The sequence below is a fragment of the Terrapene carolina genome, unplaced genomic scaffold, assembly GCF_002925995.2.
Source record: "Terrapene carolina triunguis isolate 2854851 unplaced genomic scaffold, T_m_triunguis-2.0 Scaffold66, whole genome shotgun sequence".
Taxonomy (NCBI): domain Eukaryota; kingdom Metazoa; phylum Chordata; order Testudines; family Emydidae; genus Terrapene; species Terrapene triunguis.
The window spans coordinates 86,146,280-86,171,358 of NW_020664417.1; the positions used below are offsets into that span (position 1 = coordinate 86,146,280).

Consider the following 25,079-nt stretch of genomic DNA (forward strand, 5'->3'; position numbering starts at 1 on the left):
TATATAACCTCTAACTTTCATATGACTTTGTATTATGCCTCTTCATATAACCCTGTATTAAGCTATTTTCATACAACTTTGTATCAAGTCCTTTGATATAGGAACTTTGTATCAGATCCCTGTGTAGAAAAACTTATAGAAAACTTTGTGTTAAGCTTTGGTATAATGTTATAGCCCCTAAGGATAGTTAAAGTAGAAGAAAAATGTCTTTTTGCTAGGAGTAGAATAAAATTCCCCCTCCCCACACTCCCTTAATCAATTGGCATGTTGAATGAATGAGGTGTGAATGAGCAAGGCATGGAAGGCAAGCATCTCCAGACAGCTAGTTGGAGAGGGAATGGAAGCCAGATCCAAGGACAATCAAACTTGTCAAGTGGGCTCACTAAAGAAGAGCAGATATATTGACGGATTCGGGGGGGAGGGGGGGTGTTAGACTCAATTTGGAAACACCCTCTTTGAACAGTATTGGGACAACACCTAGAATGAAGCAGCACAAAGGACTAACGGACACAGATTTTGAATCTGGTATAGATTTGCATGAGAGGGAAGCTGCTATAAATGTGAGGTGTCTTGCAGTGGACCCTGGGTCTTGTCAACATCGGAGCATTGATCCAGATCGGCAGAAGCCCGGCTCCACCCCCCCATCTAACTCACCTGGCCAGTGAAGTTAAGGGGAGCAACTAGTTGGTAACAACAACAAGACGGAGTGTGTTTGTGTGTGTGTATGTGAGTGCATGAGTGTAATATAGATCATATGCATATGATACGGTGTTGATTGATGCATGTATTACCAATGAATATGGCGTTTGCCTTATTCCCCCTGAAAAGATCCTGTGCAGTACTTTAAGTACAACAACCCCACCTCCCCTGCACCTAGACTCCCCCCCCACACACACACTGAGCTCCAACCACTTTCACTTGGTCCCCCCCGCAGACTCCCATTGCCCCTGCACCTGGCACCTCCCTGTGCATCCAGATCCCCCACTGAACTGCCTGCACCCAGACTTCCCCCTCCCCGAACCCTCTTACCCCCCCACAGAATCCTCTTACCCCCATCTGGATACCCCCGCACTAAGTCCCTCTGCACTTGGATCCTGCTGCTGGGCTGAGCCTCCCTGTCCACATCTGATGTGCCTGGCACAAAAAGGGCAGGGCCCCAGGGTGTTTCTGTGGCAGGCACGGCCCTTGTGCTGTGTAAGGGTCAGGTTCAGCCTCACTGCCAAGTCCCTGTCCCAGGGGAAGGGGGAAGGCTGCAGGGTGATCTCCCACCTCCATGTAGCCAGTGGCCTGTGCTCCCCACTGCCATGGTGGAGCTTCCACATCTATTTATTAAAAAAAAATATCAGAATTTTAAAATATTATGCACAGAATTTGCTGCAGAATTCTCTCAGGAATATGGGGCGCTGTACAGCTGTGATGGTGGGACTATGAAGGAGGTGCTGGACAGTAGGGGATCTGTGGGTGGGGGAGCTGGGCAGGGGGTATGGTGTGCAGGGTGCTGTGTAGTTGTGGTGGGATGTCGGCGGGAGGGGTCTCTAGGCAGGGGGTGCTGGGCATAGGGATCTGTGGGGTAAGTCTCTGGGTGAGGGGGCACTGGCATAAGAGCAGGGCACTGGGCAGGGGGCAGTGTGGAAGGGGCACGCTGGCACCGCAGGGCTGGGCGGGCCAGTGTGCGTCTAGCAGTTTGGGGTTTGTAAACAGTGCCCTTGTGCTGGGCTGAGTGGGGCCACTCCTGCTGCGCTGTGTCTCATTGCCCCCACCCGGCCCCTCGCTCTGCGGACCGCCCCCCATCACATGCCCTATTTCCCCAATGGGGGCCCACAAATATGCTTGGCGCCGGGCCCACAAAAAGTTAATCCGGCCCTGTCAAGCACCCACAGAAAAAAAAAAATAGGGAGTGCTCAGCACCCAGCAACCACAGCTGTTTGGCAGTGCCACCGATCAGCTGTTAGGTGGCTGGCTGGAGGCGCTAGTGGGAGGGTGGAGAGCAGCGAGTGGGCAGGGAGCCTCAGGGGATAGGGCAGAGCGGGAGCAGGAAAAGGAGGAGCAAGGCAGGACCTCGCAGGAAGGAGTGGAGTGGGAGTGGAGCACCCATCTGAAAAAACTAAGTCAGTGCCTGTGCACAGGGAACTTGTCCAGGGGCAGTCGTCTTCTGTCTCCCAGGCAACTCCGGCTCCTAAATCGGTGTTTTGATGAAACTCTCAAGAGCCGTGCATAAGCAGCCCTGTTGGATTTAGACTAGTCTCATAGTTCCTCCCCTCACCCCCTTTTGGAGAGTGAATATCCCACTACCTATTAGCCTGGACAGAGATCACCACAGACAGATGGGTATTAGAAATTGACCCATCTCATGAGCAGGTTCTTCTGCAGAGTCACTCCTTCAACTAGGGATGCTAGAACTTGTGCTTCCAGCAGCAAAGGGGAAGGTGTTATACTGGAAGTACTTCCTCATACCCCAAAAAGACAGGGGGGAGGAAGACCCATGTTGGACCTCAGGGAACTGAACAAGTTTATCCGCCACATGGAGTTCAGAATAGTGACCATGTCCTCAATTATTCCCCTCACTAGATCCAGGAAATGTGTTCAGACCTCTCCATCTCAAAGACATCTATTTTCACATAAACATCCATCTGGCACACAGGAGATTCCTGAAGTTTGTCTCTGATTAGCAACCCAGCCAGGACGTGGTGCTCCATTTGGATTCTCAATGGCACCAAGAGTTTTCATCAAGTTACTGTTAGTGGTGTCAACTCACTTACACCAGCAGGGGGTGGCAGTGTACCCCTACTTTGATGATTGGATCTGTCATGGGGCAGGCGCAGCCCGTCCCCTTTTGGGATAGGGTAAGAGTTGTTATAGCCCCGCTGCTAAGTCTGCACGATCACTCTGGGTCTTGGGGTAGTGTGGCCTAATGTCCACAGTCAAAATGGCTGCCCTCTCCTTCCAGGCTGTGTGGCCCAACAGCCAAAGTCTAGATGGCTTCCCTCGGGTGCGGGCTATGCCAGAGTCTATATATCTGCATAGCCTATCGGCCAAGGTCCATATGGCTGCCTTTCTGCCGGGGTGGCCTAACAGCCAGAGTCCATATAGCTGCCCTCTTCAGCAGGGCTGATTGGCCTAGTGGCCAGTCAGGGGAGTGGCCAGTCAGGGGTGGGTGGCAGCCAGGTAGAGGGACCCAGGCCCTCCCTGCACCACTGGGGTCCAGCTCGGGGCCCTGGCAGTGGCAAGTGTGCTTGCCAATGAGTCAGTGGAGAATCCGATCGAAACACACTGATGCCACCCAGCACAATGACTAGTCCCCCTGAGCTACTTCCTACCCTGTTCTGGTGCGTTGGCCCAGATGTCTCTGGGGTCTCTGGGATCCTCGGCCTGTGCAGCTCTCAGCAACTCCAACACTCTTTGGGCATCCATAGATGCTTGGGCATCTACCTGGGTTTCGGCACCTCTGGCTTTCACCGGCTGGGGCCTCTGCAGTTCCCAGGCTGGAGCCTGCAATGTGCATCCTCCCTCCTTGGCAATCAGCCCTGGATGAGCTGGGCTGCTCCCTTTTATGTCTGGTCTCCAGCCGGAGCATGCCCAGCAGGGCTGAGGGAGTGTGGCCTCCTCGGCCGAAAGGGAGGAATTAACCCCTGCATTACCAGTGTGGGGCAGGCACGCCCTGTCACAGGCTCCTACAGGGAATATCTTAGCAGGTAACTCAGGAAGTGACCACCGTGCTTCTGGACTTGTTCAAGAGGCTAGGTCTCAGGATGATCCTGGAACCAATGTAAACTATAGAGTTTAACGGGGCAAGGATAGATATAGTGTTGCCCAGGACATACTTAGCAAGGAAGGGATTGTCTGGTATGAGCAGACTCATACAGCAAATTCAGATGAACCCCAGGACATCTTTGTGGTCTTACCTGGTCCTGTTGAGTCATATGGCTAAAAAACATACGTGACCCCATTTGAAGGGGTCTTTTATTTCAGATGCCTGCAAGCATGGCTACAGACAGTGTACGCCCCAGGCAGACACAGTCTTGACTTTCTAGTCATAGTTCCTTGAAGAGTCCTGGACTTCTTTATCTGGTGGAAGGACAGAGGAAAGAGAGGGGTGTATGGATGTGTGTGGGGGCTTCCTGTTTAGTTCGCTACTGCTAACAAACACTATAACAGTGAGTACATCCCTCACAACCTTGGGGGACAGGTTGTGCAAGGGACATGGTCTCCTCAGGAATCTATGCTCCACATCAACATATTGAAGTTTAGAGCAATCAGGCTGTCCTGCAAACAATTCCTCCTTCACATTCACAAAACTGGTTGGAAAACCATTCCCAGCGAGTAATTATCAGTGGTTCACTTTCATGCTGGAAGGGCATAACGAGTGAGGTCCTGCAGGGATCCGTTTCGGGTCTGTTTCTGTTCAATATCTTCATCAATGATTTAGATGTTGGCATAGAGAGTACACTTATAAAGTTTGTGGACGATACCAACCTGGGAGGGGTTGCAAGAGTTTTGGAGGACTGGACAAACTGGAGAAATGGTCTGAAGTAAATAGGATGAAATTAAATACGGACAAATGCAAAGCACTCCATTTAGGAAGGAACAATCAGTTGCACACATACAAAATGGGAAATGACTGCCTCAGAAGGAGTACTGCAGAAAGGGATCTGGGGGTCATAGTGGACCACAAGCTAAATATGAGTCAACAGTGTAACACTGTTGCAAAAAAAGCAAACATCATTCTGAGATGTATTAGCAGGAGTATTGTAATCAAGACACGAGAAGTAATTCTGCTCTACTCTGCGCTGATTAGGCCTCAACTGGAGTATTGTGTCCAGTTCTGGGTGCCACATTTCAGGAAGGACGTGGACAAATTGGAGAGAGTCCAGAAGAGAGCGACAAAAATTATTAAAGGTCTAGAAAACATGACCTATGAGGGAAGATTGAAAAAAAACTGGGTTTGTATAGTCTGGAAAAGAGAAGACTGAGAGGGGACATGGTAACAGTTTTCAAGTATGTAAAAGTTTGTTTCAAGGAGGAGGGAGAAAAATTATTGTTCTTAACCTCTGAGGATAGGACAAGAAGCAATGGGCTTAAATTGCAGCAAGGGAGGTTTAGATTGGACATTAGGAAAAACTTCCTAACTGTCAGGGTGGTTGAACACTGGAATAAATTGCCTAGGGAGGTTGTGACAGCTCCATCATTGGAGGTTTTTAAGAGCAGGTTAGACAAACACCTGTCAGGAATGGTCTAGATAATACTTAGTCCTGCCAAGAGTGCAGGGAACTGGACTAGATGACCTCTTGAGGTCCCTTCCAGTCCTATGATTCCATGATTCGTAGCCAGTGAGTCCAGGTGTTTTGGACAACAGGCCCTGAAGGAAGGAGGTGGCAGCACGCAGGAAAGTCTGGGCAAGCCCAGGACCTAGCATCAGGCTGTTTCTCTCTCTGGATCCCTGGGATCTAGAAGGGTAGGAGTCAGTGAGTGTCTGGGTTGGGGAGGGGGGAAGGACTGCAGCTGGGCTCGGGGAAGGAGGGGGTATGAGTGTCTGGGGCAGGGGGGGCGTGGCTGGCCTCTGGAGGGGAAGGCTGCTTTGGATGTCTCCCTGGGCAGGTCAGTTCTAAATTTCGTTGTGGCATAGGACTCCGGGTACCTGCCTCCTTGAGAAGGACACTGAATCATCTGAAGCACACTTTACTGTCAGACTCAAGTACTGAGAAGATTTTTATGTGGAGGCTTCTTTTAAGTTCCTTGTCTTTGTTTCTCTACCCTCTTAAATCTCTAAATGCTCTTAAAAATCAGCATTAACTTGCACATATTCTCCAAATTAATTCTCTTCCGAAGAGTTATTTAAATTGTAATTTGCTGACTATTTTACATGAGAAAATAGATGCAGTATTAATGTTTCTTGCCTTGGGATTACATGAATGGAATTTTAAAAGGCATTAGTAAAACTTCTGAAAGCACTCTAAGATTAGCATGATGGACACTGTACTAGCATTTGGTTTTCAGTGAGAATAGGAATGTAATACAGTATTCTTTTACCTTGGTAAAGTAATGTTTAAAGGAAATCTGTATCAATTTCACTTTGGCAGGAATTTGGAAATTCACAAGTTCAGGCTGTCCAATCAACAGGAATAACTGAAAGTTATTGCTTTTAAAGTTTTTATTTACAAGTGGCATTTCTTAATGTAGAGCTGGAAACACACATCTTGTTGAGCAGTGTCACTAGCCTTGTGAAAGCCGAATGGAAAAGAATATAAAATAATATTCAATCAATATTAAATTGTCAGAAGAAAAACTTTTAGGCCAAATTTTTCAAAACTGGGTAAAGTTAGGCTCGTAAATCTATACCTAGGCATTTGAATCATGGTCTGATTTTCAAAAATGCTGAAAATCTAGCAGCTCGCCCACCCACTTAGATTATCCACATTATTCATATTAACAAGCACAGACACCCATTTACTGTACTTGTTTTGTGCACATAAATGTGGATTATGTGCACACAATTTAAGTAGGTATCGTTTTGAAAATTTGTCCCTCGCATCACAAACCCCATTATTTTACATCAGAATTGACACAAATGTTTAGAACTGCTACTTTCAAGTAAAGAATTAAAAAACAAAAAATAAATTTCAAACTTTTATTCATGGTAATAAGTGTTTCTTTCCTTGCCAGTCTGCACATTAGTGGGTTGAGAAAAATGCTCTTAGTTTTCCTTTAATGTGAAAAAATATTGGACTTCATTTAGTAATGCACTATATATTTGTGTGTGTTGTTTAGGCAGAGGTCCATCTTGTACACATTTAATTGGGAATACCCTCATAGTGGTACTGTGGGAAATCATTTTTACTTTTTTCTATTTTATTTCATTATAAGTATACATGGATTGCTAAAATTTTAACTTAATTTACTTTTCAATTTGATTGCATACCTTTTAGTTTAAAAAAAATGGTTGAGTTCAAAACTGCATAGGGAGTGACTTTTCTTATTTTGAAATTGTACATCCCTGCTCCCAACATTCTTGCATCCTCAAACATATAACTTTGGCACATTCATCTAACCACTGAGTTATGTACAGATGTATTATATGAACTGATAACAATTGGAGTTGACACACGTTATCATATGCTAAATGTTACATGTCATGTATTGTCAGATGCTACCTGTCCAGGTGATGGGGAATAGTGTCACAAAATAACAGGAGGAAGTTATCATGGATGTCATATTTCACACTTCACTGATAGTCCTTACTGGTTGCAGTCATACCTTTCATTGGTAACTCTTACCAACTGTGAATCCAGGTCTCTAAAAGGGATGGTTAAATCCCTTTGACACCTAGCCCTGCATTGTCTTCTTTACTGATAAGCCTAGACGGTTCTCAGTTTTTATACTTGTAGATTTGCTGTACTTAATAAACAGCCTCTTCCGTAATTTATTATAAATTTAAAAATGTAACTGTAGTAGGTAGCATAAGCTTATGATGCTACAATATCTGAAAATAATATTTGAGATAAAACAGGTTAAAATTTAAAAAAAGCTTTTTTGTCTGAATTATTATGTTTGGTGGTGCATCCACAAGATCAGCATGTAAGAGTCCTTCAAGGATAAACAATTCCTGTAGAATTCAGTTTTATTCCCAAAAGCTAAGACAACTGCGTTAGAACATCTTATATCTTTGGAAAATCTTAGATTTTTTACTTGAATCCTATCCTTACATAAAGCATGATTCAACCAGAAATCCATTCTCATTGTTCAAAGTTTCACAGTACACTAGAAATATTGTAGTAAAGAAGGGCAAAGATCCACAGGTGTCTTTCTTGTTCAGTCACAGAAAAATTGACAGCAATGTATGCCTACCTGCTTTTAACAGGTGATGGTTCCAAAGAAAAGGGTGAAGAAAAATGTGGAATAGCAAATAAAATGCTAAATATAGGGCAAAACTTTGTTCTGTGTTGCAAAGGTGTGCTAGTAGAGGAAAAGAGTGTTCAGAACCCTTAATTTTCCCAAGGCTTCAATTCTCATTGAGTATTTCTTAGAGCCACGGGGCTTCAGCCCCACAGGAGGTGCCAGGGCTCGGGTCTTCAGCCTCGCGGGGCATGCTGGGGCTCCTGAAGGTTTGGAAATATTTACCGGAGCTCTGCTCTGGACATATCCGGCTGAATTTAAGCCCTGCCCAGGCCCTTCCCATCAGTGCATCAGCAGAGAGGGATTTTGCTCTAGATTTAGGTTAGGATTCTGGCTCACTACCCTGGCTGGTGCATCCAGGGCTGGCTCCAGCTTTTTTGCTGCCCCAAGCGGCGAAGCAAAAAATAAAATAAAAAAGATAAAGCCGATCGGTGGCAGCTCAATCGCGTCGCTTCATTCTTCGGCGGCACTTCTGCGGCAGGTCCTTCACTCCCTCTCTTCCTCTTCGGTGGCACTTCGGTGGCAGCTCAAAGAGGAAGAGAGGGACTGAGGGACCCGCCGCTGAATTGCCACCGAAGACCCAGATGTGCCGCCCCTTTCCATTGGCCGCCCCAAGCACCTGCTTCCTTCGCTGGTGCCTGGAGCCGGCCCTGGGTGCATCACAGCTCTGGGGGAAGTGATCTGCTAGCTTGGGGGCTTGATCAGGCTTTCAGTGTGTAAACTGTAATCTGCAGCTAGGATGAATATTGCTCCTCTAAAGGAGCAGTAAGGTGTGCCAAGCCATGTGTTTCCCCCACTATTACCAGTTGCCCTGAAGCATCCTGTCCTGCACTGACCGATTGGTTCCAAGTCTTTACAGTACACAGAATGGCTACTTCGGTTAACTAAAAACATATTTTTTAGATAAGCAAAATAACAATTCTGTGTATTGTGATATGAAAGAGCCCAGATTTAACGTCCTACCCTAATTTAATGATTTTTAAGCCAACATGAGTAACCTGCATATATGGCAATCACTCCACCCAAAACTTACCTCAAATCTCTCTTATCATAATAATTCCTTCTCTTCAGCTTTAGGCTTTCCCGATCTTCCATCATGTAAGTCTTTATAGCCTTCTCTTCTACTTAATATGGCTTTCCAGACCACGCTCAATTTTCATAGTTTTGCTGTACTTGCTTCTCTTTCTCATCTGTTGATACAATAATTTAGTTACTCTCCTTAATCCCACTAGACTCTCTAACACCCCAATTCCATACTTGAAATTTTAGTGTACATTTCGTGACTTAAATGTGAGTGTATGCTGTACATAATTATCATTTCCCATTAATTGGGTTTTTGTGTCATAATTCAAAATGCTTAATTTTACATTTATATAATTTACAATTAAGTATATGTATATTGTCAAAATATAGTTCTAATATTGTTTAATATAAAACAAACAAAATATGTTAACATTATATAATCAAATTAATCTTTGATGTTCTAAATTATACTTTTAAAAAACATTTTCAATTCCTGTAAATTTTTACTTCCTGTTATTTTATTTACAGAATATCCAAGGTATATCCAAGCATCCAGTTCAAATTATTAAGAAGCAATATGTAAAAGGTAAAGGCAAAAGTTTTTGTTTATGTAGTTTTATAAAATGACATGCATTTATCTAAGTGTCTGAGTAAAAATATGTGATCAAGTACTATTAAAGCATACCAACATCTCAAAAATGGTGAGAGACTACATTTTAACTGTGTAGTTATATTATAACATTATCTTTTAAACTAATCTTTCTGCTGCTTCTTGCCAGTACAGAATGTGGGTTTGCTGTCTCTTCCTTGATTTATGCAAGCAAGTCTATCAATTTAAATATTCTCTGCTCTCCCGGCCAGTCCTCCTACCTTCAGTTTGTGTTCTTTTTCCACAGGTTGGAGCTTGCATCGTTGTAATGGAACCAAATTATCCTGCCTTATTTTACTAAGAAGTTTTTCTGTGCTTTCATCTGGGAAAGCTTCTCCTAGGGAGGTGCCAATGCTAGACTGAGTAGGCCACATAAATCAAACTAACAGCAAAGGGCCAAAATATCCTTTGATTGCTAGTCAGATGGATGCTATAAACGGGATTCAAGGAAGATAGTAGAGAGAGGGCTGTAAGTCCTAGGGAATCATGACCCAAGTGATAGAGGAAGGACTGGACCCACAATAGTGAACTGTAGTGTAAGAGAGACTTGCTTACATAACCTTTTCTTCCTGCAGGTAGCTGCACAGGACCACTGTGTAGAGCTGCTGCTGCTGCTGCTTTGTTGCTCTTGGTTTTTGGAAGAGTAGTGGTTGGCTTTGCACAGGAGGCTTTGGAATAGGACACAGTTCAATATAATGATGCAAAAGGGTTTATATAAGTGCAAGTGAAAGGAGGAGCAGAGTTTGGAATAACAATAAAAACCTTAACATAAGTGTCTCTCTGAGATGAGAAAAAACTCTGAATTGCTAAAGCTGGCAGTTTGTAATTTCTCATGTTATTTTTTTCTATCATCTGTGTACAAACAGTGGATACATATACATGCTACCCAATGTGTACTACAACACATAGGCAGACCTAGACTGAGCCTGGCAAAATTCATTAATGATGCTCATGGATCATATGTAAGGCTACGATTTAATCATGGGTATTTTTAGTAAAAGTCATGGGCAAGAAACAAAATCATGGCCCGTGACCTATCCATGACTTATACCATAAATACTCCTGAATGAATCTTAGGGGGAGGGGCACTGCTGGGGCGGGAGCTTTGGGGAGCCAGCCGCTGCTCCGAGCTGCAGCAGCTCCAGCCACCCCTGGGACCACTGCTCAGGTGGTCCCCAAGGCCAGCCGCACCAGTTGGTGTGGCTGACTGCAGGGCTGCCCGAGCAGCTGGCTGCAGAGCCACTCCAGCAGCGGCCGGTGTGGCTGTCCCCAGGGCCGCCTGAGCAGCTGGCTCCAGGGCCAGTTGCTTGGGTGGCCCTGCGGTCAGCCACACTGGCCGCTGCAGAAGTCACGGAATCCATAACTTCCACGATTTCCGTGACAAACACAGAGCCCTACTCATATGTACTTTGCAAAACTACATTTTTTCAGGTTTTCCTTTCCTTTGCAAACTTCTCCAGACCTTCTCATTTCCTCCTTTGCAACTTTTACAATCAGTTGGTCACAATCAGTAGTAGAGGAAATATACTATGCTTCAAGCATTGTTGCCTTTCCTACACCAAGTAGAATAGGATTCCAATAATGCATTAACTTTTGTCGTCCTGTCCTTTCTTCTGTAAAGACTCAGTATACATGGAAATAATTTCCTAGGAAATTGTGATTGCAGTAGGAAATTAATTCATTATTTATTTGTTGAGTACAGGATAATTGCTGTTAGATGGCTTAACTTTTCAATTCCTTGCATTTGTGGTGGTCTGTCAGGTAGGTCCAATGCTTAGCAACCTTGCCTGTTTTACAACAAAGTTTTATTGTTTTGTTTCTGTGATAGAATATATGTTTCTCCCATCTCCTTTCTAGGAAAAGAAAATGAAATAGTAACTATTTCCCCAAGAACATTGTTTGTTTCAGCTAAAGGATATACGTTCTTAGCAGCAGGTAACAATAATAATGGAAATTATCTTATGATTGTTTATTATTAACAAAAGTCCTGTGATATCTGCTGCCAGTCCTCTTTTGGATGTCACTACATCTTCATTGACCTTGTGAAGCAAAAGCATTAATGTTAAGTGTAGTTATCTTCAAGAGTGGCCCATTCCTCACAAGCAGAGTCTGAATGTCTGTATTATAGGCAGTGCTGGTAGCAATATCTATCTGTAAAGCTACCTAATACTTTTCAGCATAAGCACCTATAATTTTGCCAAACTTTAATCATTCATGCAGAAAGTTTTCATGCCTTGGGCAAGGTTAATTCTCACTAGAGCTGTCAATCACAGTTAATGCATGCAATTATTGCAAAGCAAATTAACTAGATTAAAAAAATAGTCACGGTTAATTGCAGTTTTAATTGCACTGTTAATAGTAGAATACCAATTTAAATTTATTATTAATATTTTGGATGTTTTTTCTATTCACCTCATAGAAGTCCACTCAGTCCCACTTCTTGTTCAGTCAATTGCTAAGACAAACAAGTTTTTTTACATTTATGAGAGATAATGCTGCTCGCTTTTTATTTACAATGTCACTTGAAAGTGAGAACAGGCGTTCACATGGCACTGTTGTAGCTGGCAACGCAAAGTATTTACATGCCAGATATGCTAAACATTTGTATGTCCCTTACTGCTTCAACTTGTAGGCTCTAAAGTTTTATATTGTTTTGGTTTCGAGTTTTTTCACAAAATTATAACCTTTTGTGAAAAAACATGAATTCTATAAAATTCTGTTGCCCTGTAACTGAAAAATATAACAATGGAAATAAATATGGAAAGGATGTTAAAAAGTATAATAGAAAAGTTGCAAGGGTACTAATGGAGAGTTTTATTTGCTAGATTTTTCCCATATTGAACTAAGAATCCTTGCACACCTATCCTGTGACCCAGAACTTCTGAAACTGTTCCAAGAACCTGAAACCACTGATGTGTTTACTACACTGGCTTCTCAATGGTAAGAGTACATTTACACCATCTGATGTAAACCAGGCCAGTGGTTTTCAACCTGGGGTCTGCAGACTATGTCTAAGATTTTCAGAGATCCACAACTCCATTTGAAATTTTTTAGGGGTCCACAAATGAAAAATGGTTGAAAACCAAAGAACTAGGCCAACAAAATGACAAAAGTACCTTCAACTCTTGTATTACTGTATATTCCTAGTGATATAATGTATTTAGGCACAATACTTATTTTCTTGAAAATTTGGTATTTTTTCAAAAGATTGGGAGCTGGCAAGCATACCAAAAGGATTTCAGAATTATGAAAGGGAGTATAAGAGTTCCTCACCCATGTCCTTCAAAGCAATGCATGGGTTCTATTCATCCCCTTCTCCTCCACAGCTTTCATTACCACTGGCTAATATATGGATAATCTGTCTCAAGACTCAAATAATACTGACCTAGATGAGCCTGATGACTAGAACTGGTCAAATAACTCATTGCAAGTAGCGTGTTATAAATGTTGACAATTTTTCATTGCATAATTATTCACAAATACATTTTAAAAGGATCGTCTCAGCTGTGACCTAAATTAGCTTCATGAAGGATTACAAAACATCCTTTCTCTCTGTCATGTCTCCCGATGATAATATTCACTCCAATTACACCACAAGTATTTTGAAAACCTTAGACATCTGCTAAAGGTGTTGGAAAACAAAGTCTACCTGTACAGGAAACAGAGAGGACAGCGCTCATGGGATTCTTGTGGCTCCAGTGAGGGCTCATCTGCTTGTTGATACTTCAGTCTCCTGACAGACCCTCTGATACTCAGGAGAAAGAGCAGTGTTTCAATCCTTATTTAATTAAGTCCTTCTCAGCCCTATTCCTGGGATTATTACTCTTTGTTGATCTCCAGAGAAAGGAGATCGGTAGATAAATTCCAGTGAAGAAAAAATGGTGTATTTCTAGTAACTGCATTATTTCAAATGTATTACTTATTAGTAAGGCTATGTTTTAGTCACGGGTATTTTTAGCAAAAGTCATGGACAGGTCACGGGCAGTAAACAAAAATTCACGGCCCGTGACCTGTCCATGACTTGTACTATATACTCCTGACTAAATCTTTGGGGGAGTAGCCCAGGGGTGCCATGGATGCTTGGGGGCGGGGGGGGGGGGGGGGGGGGGGGGGGACGGGCAGCGGCACGTGGCTTGGTGCTGGGGAGGGGTGGGGGGCTGGCAGGTTCCTTACCTGGCTCTGCACCTCCCCGGAAGCAGTGACATCACCCTCCCTCAGCTCCTAGGCAGAGGTGAGGCCATGCAGATCTGCTTGCTGCTTCCACTCCGAATGCCGGCAAAGCAGCTCCCGTTGGCCAGGAACCACAGTCAATGGGAGCTCAGGGGTGGTACCTGCAGGTGGAGGCAGCGCGCAGAGCCCCCTGGCCATGGCTCCGCCTAGGATGTCATCACTTCCAGGAAGCCCCCCCAAGGTAAGCTTCACCCAGAGCCCTCCCCGCCGCCCATGCACCAACCATCCCTGAGCCTCCTCCCACATCCAAACTCCTGATGCTGCTGGTGGGCGGGGCGTGGTGGCCCGAGACTGTCCCAGCAGCGGCTGGTGCACCTGGCTCAGGGGCTGCCTGAGCTGCTCAGGCGGCTCTCGGGCCAGGCGCACCGGCCACTGCAGATGTCATGGAGGTCACGGAAAGTCACAGAATCCATGACCTCCATGACAAACTCGCAGCCTTACTTATTAGTTTGTATATGGTAGAACCTAGAGACACCAACTGAGATTGGGACCCCACTGTGCTAGGCACTTTACAAGCATGCAATAAGAGACAGTCCATGGCCCAAAGAGTTTACAGTCTCAATAGACAAGGCAGACAAATGATTGGAGAGAAAGGATGTAGCGTACAAGCAGAGTGAACAAAGTGATGGTCTGCAAGCCTTTTGTAAGTTACACTTTTTTGTTGTTGTTTTTTTCTTTTTTTAATTGTTTGTATGGAATTTTTTTGAGAGCAGATTAGCTAAAAAAAGAGACAAGGAAGGGCATGAAAGGGAGAAGTTAAGGGGAAAGGGAAGCAGGGGCCCATGGAGGACAGGTGGAGCCAGGCTGAAGTACAGAGACTGTGATGGAGAAGGCAGGATAGAGTGGGAGCAAACTGGCAAACAGCAAAGGGGACCATCCACAGTAAAGGGTGTAAAAACCAGTCAGGCACTGTTGACGTCAGAGTCCACCAGTCCCAGCTTCTGCTGATTTTCTCTGCTACTGAGTTTCTACTGTTTCCAAATTTCTGCAGAAACACACTTCCAACCCTCATTCTCCCTTTCTCTGGAGTATTTACCAATGAACTCTGAAGTAGTGGAAAGAAACTGAGGGTAGATGAAGTTGCGGTTTCCCACCTTACGATTCTTGAATCAATGCAGGTGGGGTGGATAGCCCGATGGTACAAGACTCAAGGACACACAGATCCCCAGGACTGTAGCTCTAGAAAGACAATGGACTGATAAGAGCACGCTTATTAGAAAATAATTGTTAGATTCGATTTTGAGCATCTGCTGATATAATTAAGTCTGACATATTATCATGTCATTAGAACCTCTTGAGGGAATTAAATCCTTATTTCATTTTGGAGGTATATTGTAAATATGTGCATGAATATGAATCAAATTTTGTCTCAGTTCTAGGCAGGGCTCCAGACATGTTATTCTAGTCAGTAATCTCACAGCTCTTGGCAGCTGCCAACCTTGTATAGTTGCTACCCAGGAACTTCAACTTCAATGAAATGTTACAGTCAAATTTTTTATCAGATATGAGTGTGATGATGAGTCTACAAAACTATTACATAATGATTCTTCAAACAGTGGCTGCCTTCTCTTTTCAACTTCAAGAAAACTTTGTTTGGAAGCAACTTTATAATATACATATTATTATAATCATTATTAATGACAGCCAGTGACTTTATAATATACATATTATTATAATCATTATTAATTACACCCAGTGACTTTAACCAGGATCTGGGATCTAGTGTCCTAGGTTCTGTATGAGCACACAGACTTTCTGTAGTTTTCTCTCCTTGATCCTGGTTAAGAAGTCTTCTATTAAAAACAAGAACTTTTAGAATATTTTGTCATACCTAATTCTTATTCAGCTCTCGTAGTTGGAATCCTTAATTTATGACCTATGTTTAGCTGCCGTGGAAACTATTATGATATTGCAAATAGACTTATGGTTTCAGATGGGTTATAAGCTGTATGGATCCAAACTAACTTTTAGGGACATACTTTAAAATTCATGCCCTACATTCTGCCTGCAAAACACTGAGTATCTGAATGTGTGCAAATATTTCCATACACAGGGGGTGTATTTTGTGTATGTGGTGGGTCTTATGTAAATACATGGCAAATAAAACATAACAATCTAAAAAACAATGAACAAAATAGCAAAGACAAAAACACTTTAGCAAAAACACTGAGTACACTGTGTTTAAACATAGCCAATACAAACACTGGTAAAACAAAAACATCTAGTAGATAAAACATTTCTCCAATTATTAAAACCTAACAAAGGTTAGAAGACACAATGTTTGCTTATTGCATATTAAGTGCAGTAGTTGCAGAATAAGCAAATTAATAGTTTTTATATAAAAATAAAATTAATTAAAATGTAAAGAGATTGTAAAAGGAAGTTGAGTGCAGGTTATATGAAATGAGCTAGTTGTGATTTATAGTTACACAATCAAAGACAATAGCCACTGTTTTGCCCTTTGATGGCTCTAAAGCAATGATTAACTGCTAACACTACCCACATGAGAAAGCATCATGATCTACTAGAAAGAGATACCTGCACCAGAGCCAGGAACTCCTCCTATATTTCCATTCTCGCTCTGCCGCTGACTCTGTTTGGTCCTGGAAATCACTTGATATAAATATTTTCTCTGATTTCCCCTCGGTAAAATAGGGATGATGATACTTAGCTCACAGCAGTGTTATGAGAGTTAATTCATGTTTATACAGTATTTTACCTTTTTAAAGTGCTATATAAGTGCTGAATTTTATAATTATGTATGTCAATGTATCACAATAATCTTTAAAAAAGAGGTATTTGAATTTTCCCTTTAAAATTATTGTGATTCAAACAGAATAATTTCAATGCTAATAAATTAAGACTTAATTATAGATCCTATGAGCTTGACTTGTCCATGAGAGGCAAGGGAGGAGGCACACTCATCCTCCCTGCCTCCCCCACAGGCCTACTGCAGCTCCCCAGCAGGGTGCCTGAAAAGCTCTTGTCAATTTCGCTTTTGATGTCTGAAAATGAAATTGACGAGATCCTTCCAGGCAGGCAGGGAGGAGCCCGATTTTCAAAGGTTTATAACTTTCAAGGCCAGAAGGGACCATTGTGATCATATCTGACCTCCTGTATAACACAGACCATAAAATTTCCCCAGTATAACTCCTGTTTGAACTAGAGCATATCTTTTTATTTAAAAAATTCCAATCTTGATTTTAAAATTGCCAGCAATATTCTGGATGGAAAATGAAAATTGAAATTTTCCTGCATCAAATTTTGATTTTACGAAAAGGGCATTTCCTGTTGAAAAATAGTTCCAGTGGAAAATTCCCAGACAGCCCTTTTATCCCTAACACAGACAACCAAAAATACATTGCCCTAGTGCAGCGGTTCTCAAACTGGGGGTTGGGACGTTATTACATGGCGGGTGGCGAGCTGCCAGCTTCCACCCCAAACCCCGCTTCGCCTCCAGCATTTTATAATGGTGTTAAATATATAAAAAAGTGTTTTTAATTTATAACGGGGGTCACACTCAGAGGCTTGCTATGTGAAAGGGGTCACCAGTACAGTAGTTTGAGAACCACTGCCCTAGTGCACCACTTATCAAATACAGTGAAGTTCAAGAGTTTTGTTCTAATCTTCAAAATCCTTTATATAATTGGTCCAAGCAGCCTGCAAGATTACCTCATTCTTCATAATCATGATCCTCCATGACAGTTTCACTCCTCTGGAAGACTAGAACTGTCACCACAAGACAGACTCATAAGAGGGAAGAGGGAAGCTTTTTTTGGCAGCTGTCCAAACACTGTGGCGTTTACTGTCACAAGAAATCCAAATGACAACCAAACTCAGAGTAAAATATAAATCTGACTTCTCTGACCTAGACGTCCCACAATAAATGAATAATAAGCAATTTTGTTTAAAAATTCCACTGAGGAGAAGGAAAGAGAGAGTATGACTTAAATCTGTGAGACACTCAAATACTAAGGTAAAGTGCTGTATAATTCCTAGCTACACAGAGGGATCAATAATTTATGAATTCTCTGTCAAAGATAGACTGGGATTAAAGAATAAATGAAGTTAAAAGTCAATGAGTCTTTTGGTTTCCTGTGCAAAGTTTTCTTTTTATTGGCTGCATTGTGGCTATAGATCTCTGATATAAAATGGAGCTTTGTTATGCTTCTCAACTGGTGAGCAGTTCACTACCACAGGATGTGCTAGTCCTGGTCTTGCCATATCTATTCATGAAAGCACTTAAGCACACACTTAACTTTAAGCATGTGCTTAAGTGCTTCTCAGAACTGGGCCATTAGTACATGGCTGATATGTTCCTCTGAGTCAAACCAGTGGAATTCACCTTTCTGCTTTGGTTATTTCCTTTTAACTTGTCCAGAACTAGCGAACTATGTTCTTTCTGCTGCTTCTTTCTCTGGTGTCTGACTAGGTCTCCCACAGTTCTTTCAAGAATTGCCCATATGGATTTGTGGGAAATGAGCTAATAACAACAATCTTCAAAGGCAGTGTGTTTGAGCATACCAGGTTAAATAATGATTGAAGCCCTGCTCTGCTAAATTGGACATCAGGCTAGAGGCCAAGTCAGTAACGTTGCATAAATGTGTGAACTGAGCTTCAGGTATCAGCCTTAGGTATTTTGTTATGCAGCAGAAATTCTGCTTTTGGACCTTATGCTCTAAGACATTCATGTGCAGAAACCAGCAAGGTCATAACAGGTTTGAATCCACTTAGACAATCTCTACTCAGACTTGTTTTACGTATACCACAAACACCCTAAGAGTTTTATGAAAAACCTTTGTCCTGTCTAAATAGTAACTAAGAGACCATTTAACATATATCCTGTATAACCTAGCCTCACCTGTAAATCATAAAGTTTAGAGAAAAAACTCTACTAAAGAGTAGTTTTACAGACGGATTAAGGTGAAACTCCAACACTACCTTAAATCAGAAATTTAGGATGAGAATGCAGAGCCACTTTATACTTATGGAACACTGTGTAGAAAGGCTTAGATATCAGAACTTGGATTACAGTTACTATCCTTGCTGACTGAGCACTAGGAATGCTATCTTAATGTGGGAAACCAGGGAAATTCCTTTAATCACAATACCATGCTTCCTTCCTGGATAAAATGGTGACATATGCCTAGGAATCTCAATAAATATTACTTTTACAGGGCCTTCTCCAACTTATACAAGCTATTTGAGGATAACAGCAATTCCTGAAGCTCCTTAAACAAACATGTATACAGTGTATTATAACTGCAAAAATAAATCTTCTATTACCTGAAATGCATATTTCCATTTCAGACCCTGGTGTCAGAAAGATAATTATCTCTGTAGGTAAGCCTTTTCAGGAAGTGATTAAAGATCTAGTCATGTCCCCATATATATGCTGTTCCATATGAAGTTTGTTGATCTACTCTAAAGAAATCCCTAAGAATCTGTAGCCTCAGAAGCACCTCTCCACAACTAAAGAAGATAGATTGTTGGAGAAGTATGGTGTTTACTGGTCAAGTTCAAGTACTTACAGCTCTTCCAAGTTCACTTTCATTTCAGAGTTTTAGCATCTGAATCTGGAAGCAAAGAGAAAGTTTTGGAGTGCTTGTGTGTGCAATAAATTCTTTCCTATATTCTACAGATTAAAAATAGGATGAGAATACAAAATTTAACCATTTCTATTATAAATCACTTAGTATCATGAAGACAGAAGGACATTTTAATGAAATTCCAGACCTATATGTGGTATGTATTGAAAGAGAATTACCTGAATGATGTAGCTAACTGCCAGCATTCTAATATTAAAATAGATTCTCCCCACTAAATAGTGTATAATTTAACCTACATACATTATGATAACAATCTCTCTCCATATGTACAATGATGCATTTGTCCTTCACTGCTATTTATCTTTGATGCTACAAAAACAATGCTATAAAATATTAAGACTGAAAGTTTAATGACTTAACCAGATTCTGGATAGGACTGATAAGCCTTTTCTAATACAGACGAAGGTCAGGATTCAGTCCTTTAGTGTGATTGATGTGACTGGCTTCTCCTGTCTCAAAAACTAACAATAACAAGAAAATTGGTGTATGATTCTGAAGGGTGAAATTAAAGTTGTTCATAAAAATGAAAAGACATAATTTTGTGGTAGTATTACATGCTCAAGACTTAGGGTAGTCCAGGATTGAGAGAACTCTGAAGGGATTGACAGTGGCCCAACTTCTACTGTTTCACTTTATAGTTTAAGTTTTATAAAAACCAAACCACATGAAACCCTTTCAATGTATCCCTTTCCCCCAATCTGTTTCTTCCTTTACAGGCCCCAAGCCACCTCTCTTACCCATCAATGGAGCAAGAAATGGCAGTGTTATAGATTTCCTGCTTTCTGGGTAATGAGGCTTCCTGCACCATGTCTCTTCAGGTAGGGCCACTGCTCACTTAATCCACTGGGTCTTCAGAGAGGTCAGGAAAAGGACTGTCTCCTTCAAAGGCATCCAGAAAGAAGGGGACACACCCTTTCCCTGTATACCACTGCTAGATTAAGCAGCAGAGGAAACAAGTGCCCCATAATTCGGATAGTGCATGTATGCTATGGAATCCAAGTGAATCTATAACACGCCTCTTTAAAGTTAGTTATTTTGAAGAGTGTTTCTTTACATCTTGTCACAAGATGAGCTTGGTTGGCCCCTTAAGAGGACCAAGTTCACATCACTTCTGTGGACATGGCCTCTGCCAAAGCCAGAAGAATTTGAGGCCTTGGCAGTCATGGGAACTGTAGGCTGCTAACAGAGCATGTTGGGTATAAAAGGCTTGCTTTTCTCTGTCTGAGGGAGGTCAGGGCAATGGTCAGACATGCAGTGAATCTCTCTGGCAAGGAGGAGACAAGAGTGCTGATATTACTGAAAGGAAAGGGCTTAAGGAAGAAGCCTGCAAAAGTAGACTGGAGAGGAGTTGAAGAAAGATCTATTGAGGAACCTTTCATAAAGGGGAGAAAACTCTTGAAAAAGGCACGAGATGTTCACCCAGACCCTGATGAGTGGACTGTAATGCAGAGACGTAATGTCTTTTCCTTTTTGGACTGCTATAATGTACTCAGGAAAAGGGGGGATTTTGTTTCAGCTGAAGGGCTAAACCACCCAACCAACAGGGTAAATTCAGGCATTGGCCATATCTGATAATGGGAAGATTGCCATTTAGTTTAGCAGTGTAGAGGTGGCCGGACTCACCCCTGCGGCACCTCCTGATGGTTGCTTTGGGGAATCAGCTCTCCAGCCTCTGGAGCGCCCTCTACAGGCCAGTGATCCGACTCATCCTCTGCACTGGCCCCAGTGTCCCTCCCAGGACCCTGGTGCCCCTTTGCTCTGGGTGCTGCCCCCTGGCAGTACCCACATGCTAGGTCTCCCCTCCCAGGGGAACCCCCACCCACTATCCCTACCTCACCTCAGAATAAGGCCACTGCCAGTCACCAACTAGCCCCCGCTCCCTGGGGCAGACTGCAGTATAGGCCACTCATCACTGGCAAGGAGGGTTTGGACCTGCTACCTTGGCCTAGCCCTGGGCTGCCCTCTGCAACCCCTAGTACCTCCTGGCCTAACACTAGGCCACAGCCTAGGGCTTTCCAGGCTGGAGCTCCCCAGCCTTTCCCTAGCCCTGCTCCACCCAGGTACTCTGCTCTAGTTCCCTGCAGCCAGGCCCTTCTCTCTCTGAGTGCAGAGAGAGTCTGCTGAGCTCTTGGCTCCCAGCCTTTTTATACAGGCCAGCTGTAGCCTGATTGGGGCGTGGCCCAGCTGTGGCTACTTCCCCAATAAGCCCAGTAGCTTTTCCCTTTGCCCCAGCCCTCTGCCAGGGCTGTTTTAAACCCCTCAGGCAGGAGTGGGGTAACTACACTGCTACAAGCAGGAGCTACAATAAGACACAGGGACTGTATACCTTCTCCCTGCTTGTTGATAGTGGTTCAGGCTACTTCCTGATCCCCCAGAAAAGCCAGTGGATTGCGGGGAACAGTAGTTCTACCTAATGCAGCCCGAAAAATATAATATGGAAGAGGAATTGCCTTGCACTTCCTGAAGACCTCTGGAAAGTCAGCAGCGGCAAGCAGAAGGGACACAGAAATGAGGGAGAAGCTGTGAGGGGGGTAGATGGATATGAAAGGGTAGGGTGCCAGGGCTCTTCAAGTATGGAGCTAGGCTCATTGTATCTATATTTAGCTAGATTTTGGCCAACCCTTATTTCAGGTGAATTAAGGGTTTTTCGGGACCTTTTGCATAATCCTAGTTGTTTCCCTGATTTGTCTATATACATTTACAGTAGCACATATTAATGGCAGTCCTTTTAGGCTGATTTCAACGTACTGTTACTTGTAAGTACAAACATCAGTCACAAGGTGAAAAAAATTAAGACTAGTCCTAATTCTAATGCTTAAAAATTGGAGCTAAATTTTAATAACAACAGTAGCTAATAAAACAGGAATGGAATATATACATTTTACAAAGGAAAAATTGCTTTTACATACAGGAAAATGTTTGATAATAGCTACAAAGCAAACGACGATTGTTTGTGCTTACCTACATTTTTTTTATAAATATATTACCAACAGACTCTCACAGTGTCTCACATTACTCAGGAGATGTTGTTTGGGCTTCTGTTCAGGTAGTCTATGGAATCAAGCAGTCATAGTTTTCTTCACTGTCTTATGGATGAGACATATCAGCCTAGGGCTCCATCTTTGTTGACAGGCTTTTCAGGCAGTCACAGACTATTCCCTGTGCTGCTAGTACATAAGTTAGAGCACTCTGTTTCCTGAATGTGGTTCCCCAACTTCTCATTGGCTCAGTGTTGAGCTCCAAACTACATTTATTCTAATATAGGTTTTAATAATTTGCTCATTACCATTGTATCTGAGCACTGGCTTCCAGTAGTGCATTAAGCAATGTGATTACACTTCTGTCACATGTTGCTTGCTCTCTCATCCTCTTCCCAGAGAGAGAAGAGTGGAGTGTCTTATTTTAGGAGATTTTTGTTTTGTTTTTTTGTTAAATATACCTGTTGCTATGGGTTTATATTAGATAAGTGAAGGTCAAAGAATTGCTCTTTGCACTGGGAGCAGAAAGTGGTGAGGTTTGTGATAGTCCTTAGTTCTTGGGGGAGTTCATTCCACAGACTCAGACCTCCCCAGGAGTAGGTTCTGTTCCCACACAGATGAGCTTTATCTTATTGTTGAGAGTTCCATTACACCAGCAAAGCAAAGTTGTCAACCACAGTATTTATTTCAGAATTCTAAATGGTCTTTAGGTATCCTGTGCCCCGGCCATGGGGAGCTTTGAAGATAAGGACTCAAACCTGATTTGAAATTCTGTGGGAAGCCAGTGTAGAGAGCAGAGGACAGGAGTGGTATGCTCACAGTAGCCTATGTGACTGAGGAGACCTGCTGCAGTATTAGTTAGAGTTTCCTAAATGCTGAAGATTTGATGTCCAGTTACATTATGCTGCTATAGTCCAGTCAAGAGGTGACAAAGGCATGAATAACTCAGGCCAGGTTTTCATGTCAGGATGGGACAGCGTCTCTTAGCCAACTGGAGAGGGTAGACAACATTACTCATGGCCATTGCCATGCGAGAGCTCAGCATCAGTGAGGAATCTAAGACTACTCCTAGAGTATGGACTGAATTGACCAATTGTGGATGTGAACATTATCAAAGGACACTGCATTATGGCTGCAAACTCCTCAAACTACTTTCCTCTGCCCACCAGCATCACCTCTGTTTTGCTCGAGTTCAACTTCAGCCAGATATTCTTTATCCATGAAAGACAAGTTTGACACTGGTTGGCTAGGACTGAAGTATCTAGGGTGGGTTTCTTCAGTGCTGGTCAAGCTATTGCATGTCTGAAGGAGGAAGGGAAGATTCCTTCTCTGAGTGAGGCATTGGTTATTTCAGTCAGGAGCGGCACCAGCTGTTCATGACTCTTTCACTTGTCAGGATGAGTTCCTTCATTTCCAAAAGATGGAAAGAACCCATATATCTGTTTTCTTGGAACTGCGGTGAAGTTGTCTTTCCAGCCACTGGACATAAATAGGGCTTGAAATCTAAACCTCACACCAGTAAAACAATATGCCAATACATATCCCTTCCCTGCCCCTGTGTACATTGCAATATTCTAGGATCTTCCCTTTGAAGAAAGGACAGAAGGTGGCTTATGCGTCATATATGTAACCTACAGACCCATAGAAGGCACAGCTTGTACAAATTGGCTGGCCAGGCCTGATATTACTGGTTTGAAATTGGAATTTTCTTTCTCCTGGGTGTGCTGCCTGCAACCAAGGACAAGCTGCACCTACCTGATAGAGGCATAGAGAGGTGATGTGACCTGCTCAAGATCGCCCAGCAGGTCAGTGGCAGAGCAAGGAATGGAATCCAGGTCTCCTGAGGCCCAGTCCAGCACCCTGTCCATTGTATAACGCTGCCTCCCCCTCTAACACCCACCAACAGTGTGGCTCTGAATTTCCCTTCCAGTGGGTAGTCCATGTATAAAATTTGATGAGTCTGCTGTAGCCTTTGAGCTATGAACCCTGGGGTTTTTTTAGCTCAGGCAGTAGAGGTTCATTTTAAATTCAGAGGTCTTAGGTTTGATCCTAGCTGCTGCAAGCCCCATCGAGGGGCATCACATTACATATACTCTAACCTTTTCTTTTACGAACACTGGAAGAACTGATTGTGTGGTAGTAATTTAATCATTTTTAAATTAGTTGCATACCCTCTGGTCATTTTCTTCTGTTGAGACAGATTTGAAGAAATAATTGCTACTGTATTTTTTTAACCTAAGAATGATTTCTACTTGCCCATTGTCTCTATTGTTTTATAAGCTAAGTTTAATTTCTGTTCTAGTTTCTATATCCAAAATATCTTTAATTCTATATCTTGTGTTATTTCTATTTTGTTTACATCAGACTCTTCCATTCAGCACTGCTGTTAATGAAATGAGAAATGGGGTACAGGTTTGGTGCTGCTCAAATATGCTACTGAGGGATGCAGCTCATGGCTCTTAGAAGAGGTGGTTTGAAAACTGCTGTGACTATCTTTTAGTAGGATTTCATGCATGGTCCAGATTCCTCTCCCATTTTGTTACCAGTAGCACTGATTGGGCAAGCCCTTCAGTGTTTAGACAGAGATTAAAGACAAATTACTCTTGTTATTTTTGCAGAGGACTAGAATGGTGGCTGGAACAGGCAATTGAAAATACAGTTTAATTACAATGCAATTTATTATTTATTCACTTATGATCC

At 42.7% G+C, this 25,079-nt stretch overlaps 1 protein-coding gene across 1 annotated transcript in view; it reads left to right on the forward strand.

Moving 5' to 3' along the window:
• POLN (DNA polymerase nu) overlaps window positions 1-25,079 on the forward strand; it is a 191,700-nt gene that overhangs the window by 132,581 nt on the left and 34,040 nt on the right. The window contains exons 15-17 of the mRNA XM_026648138.1: window positions 9,442-9,499; window positions 11,420-11,497; window positions 12,388-12,502. Of these exons, the coding sequence (XP_026503923.1) occupies window positions 9,442-9,499; window positions 11,420-11,497; window positions 12,388-12,502 (251 nt within the window). The remainder of the gene's footprint in view (window positions 1-9,441; window positions 9,500-11,419; window positions 11,498-12,387; window positions 12,503-25,079) is intronic.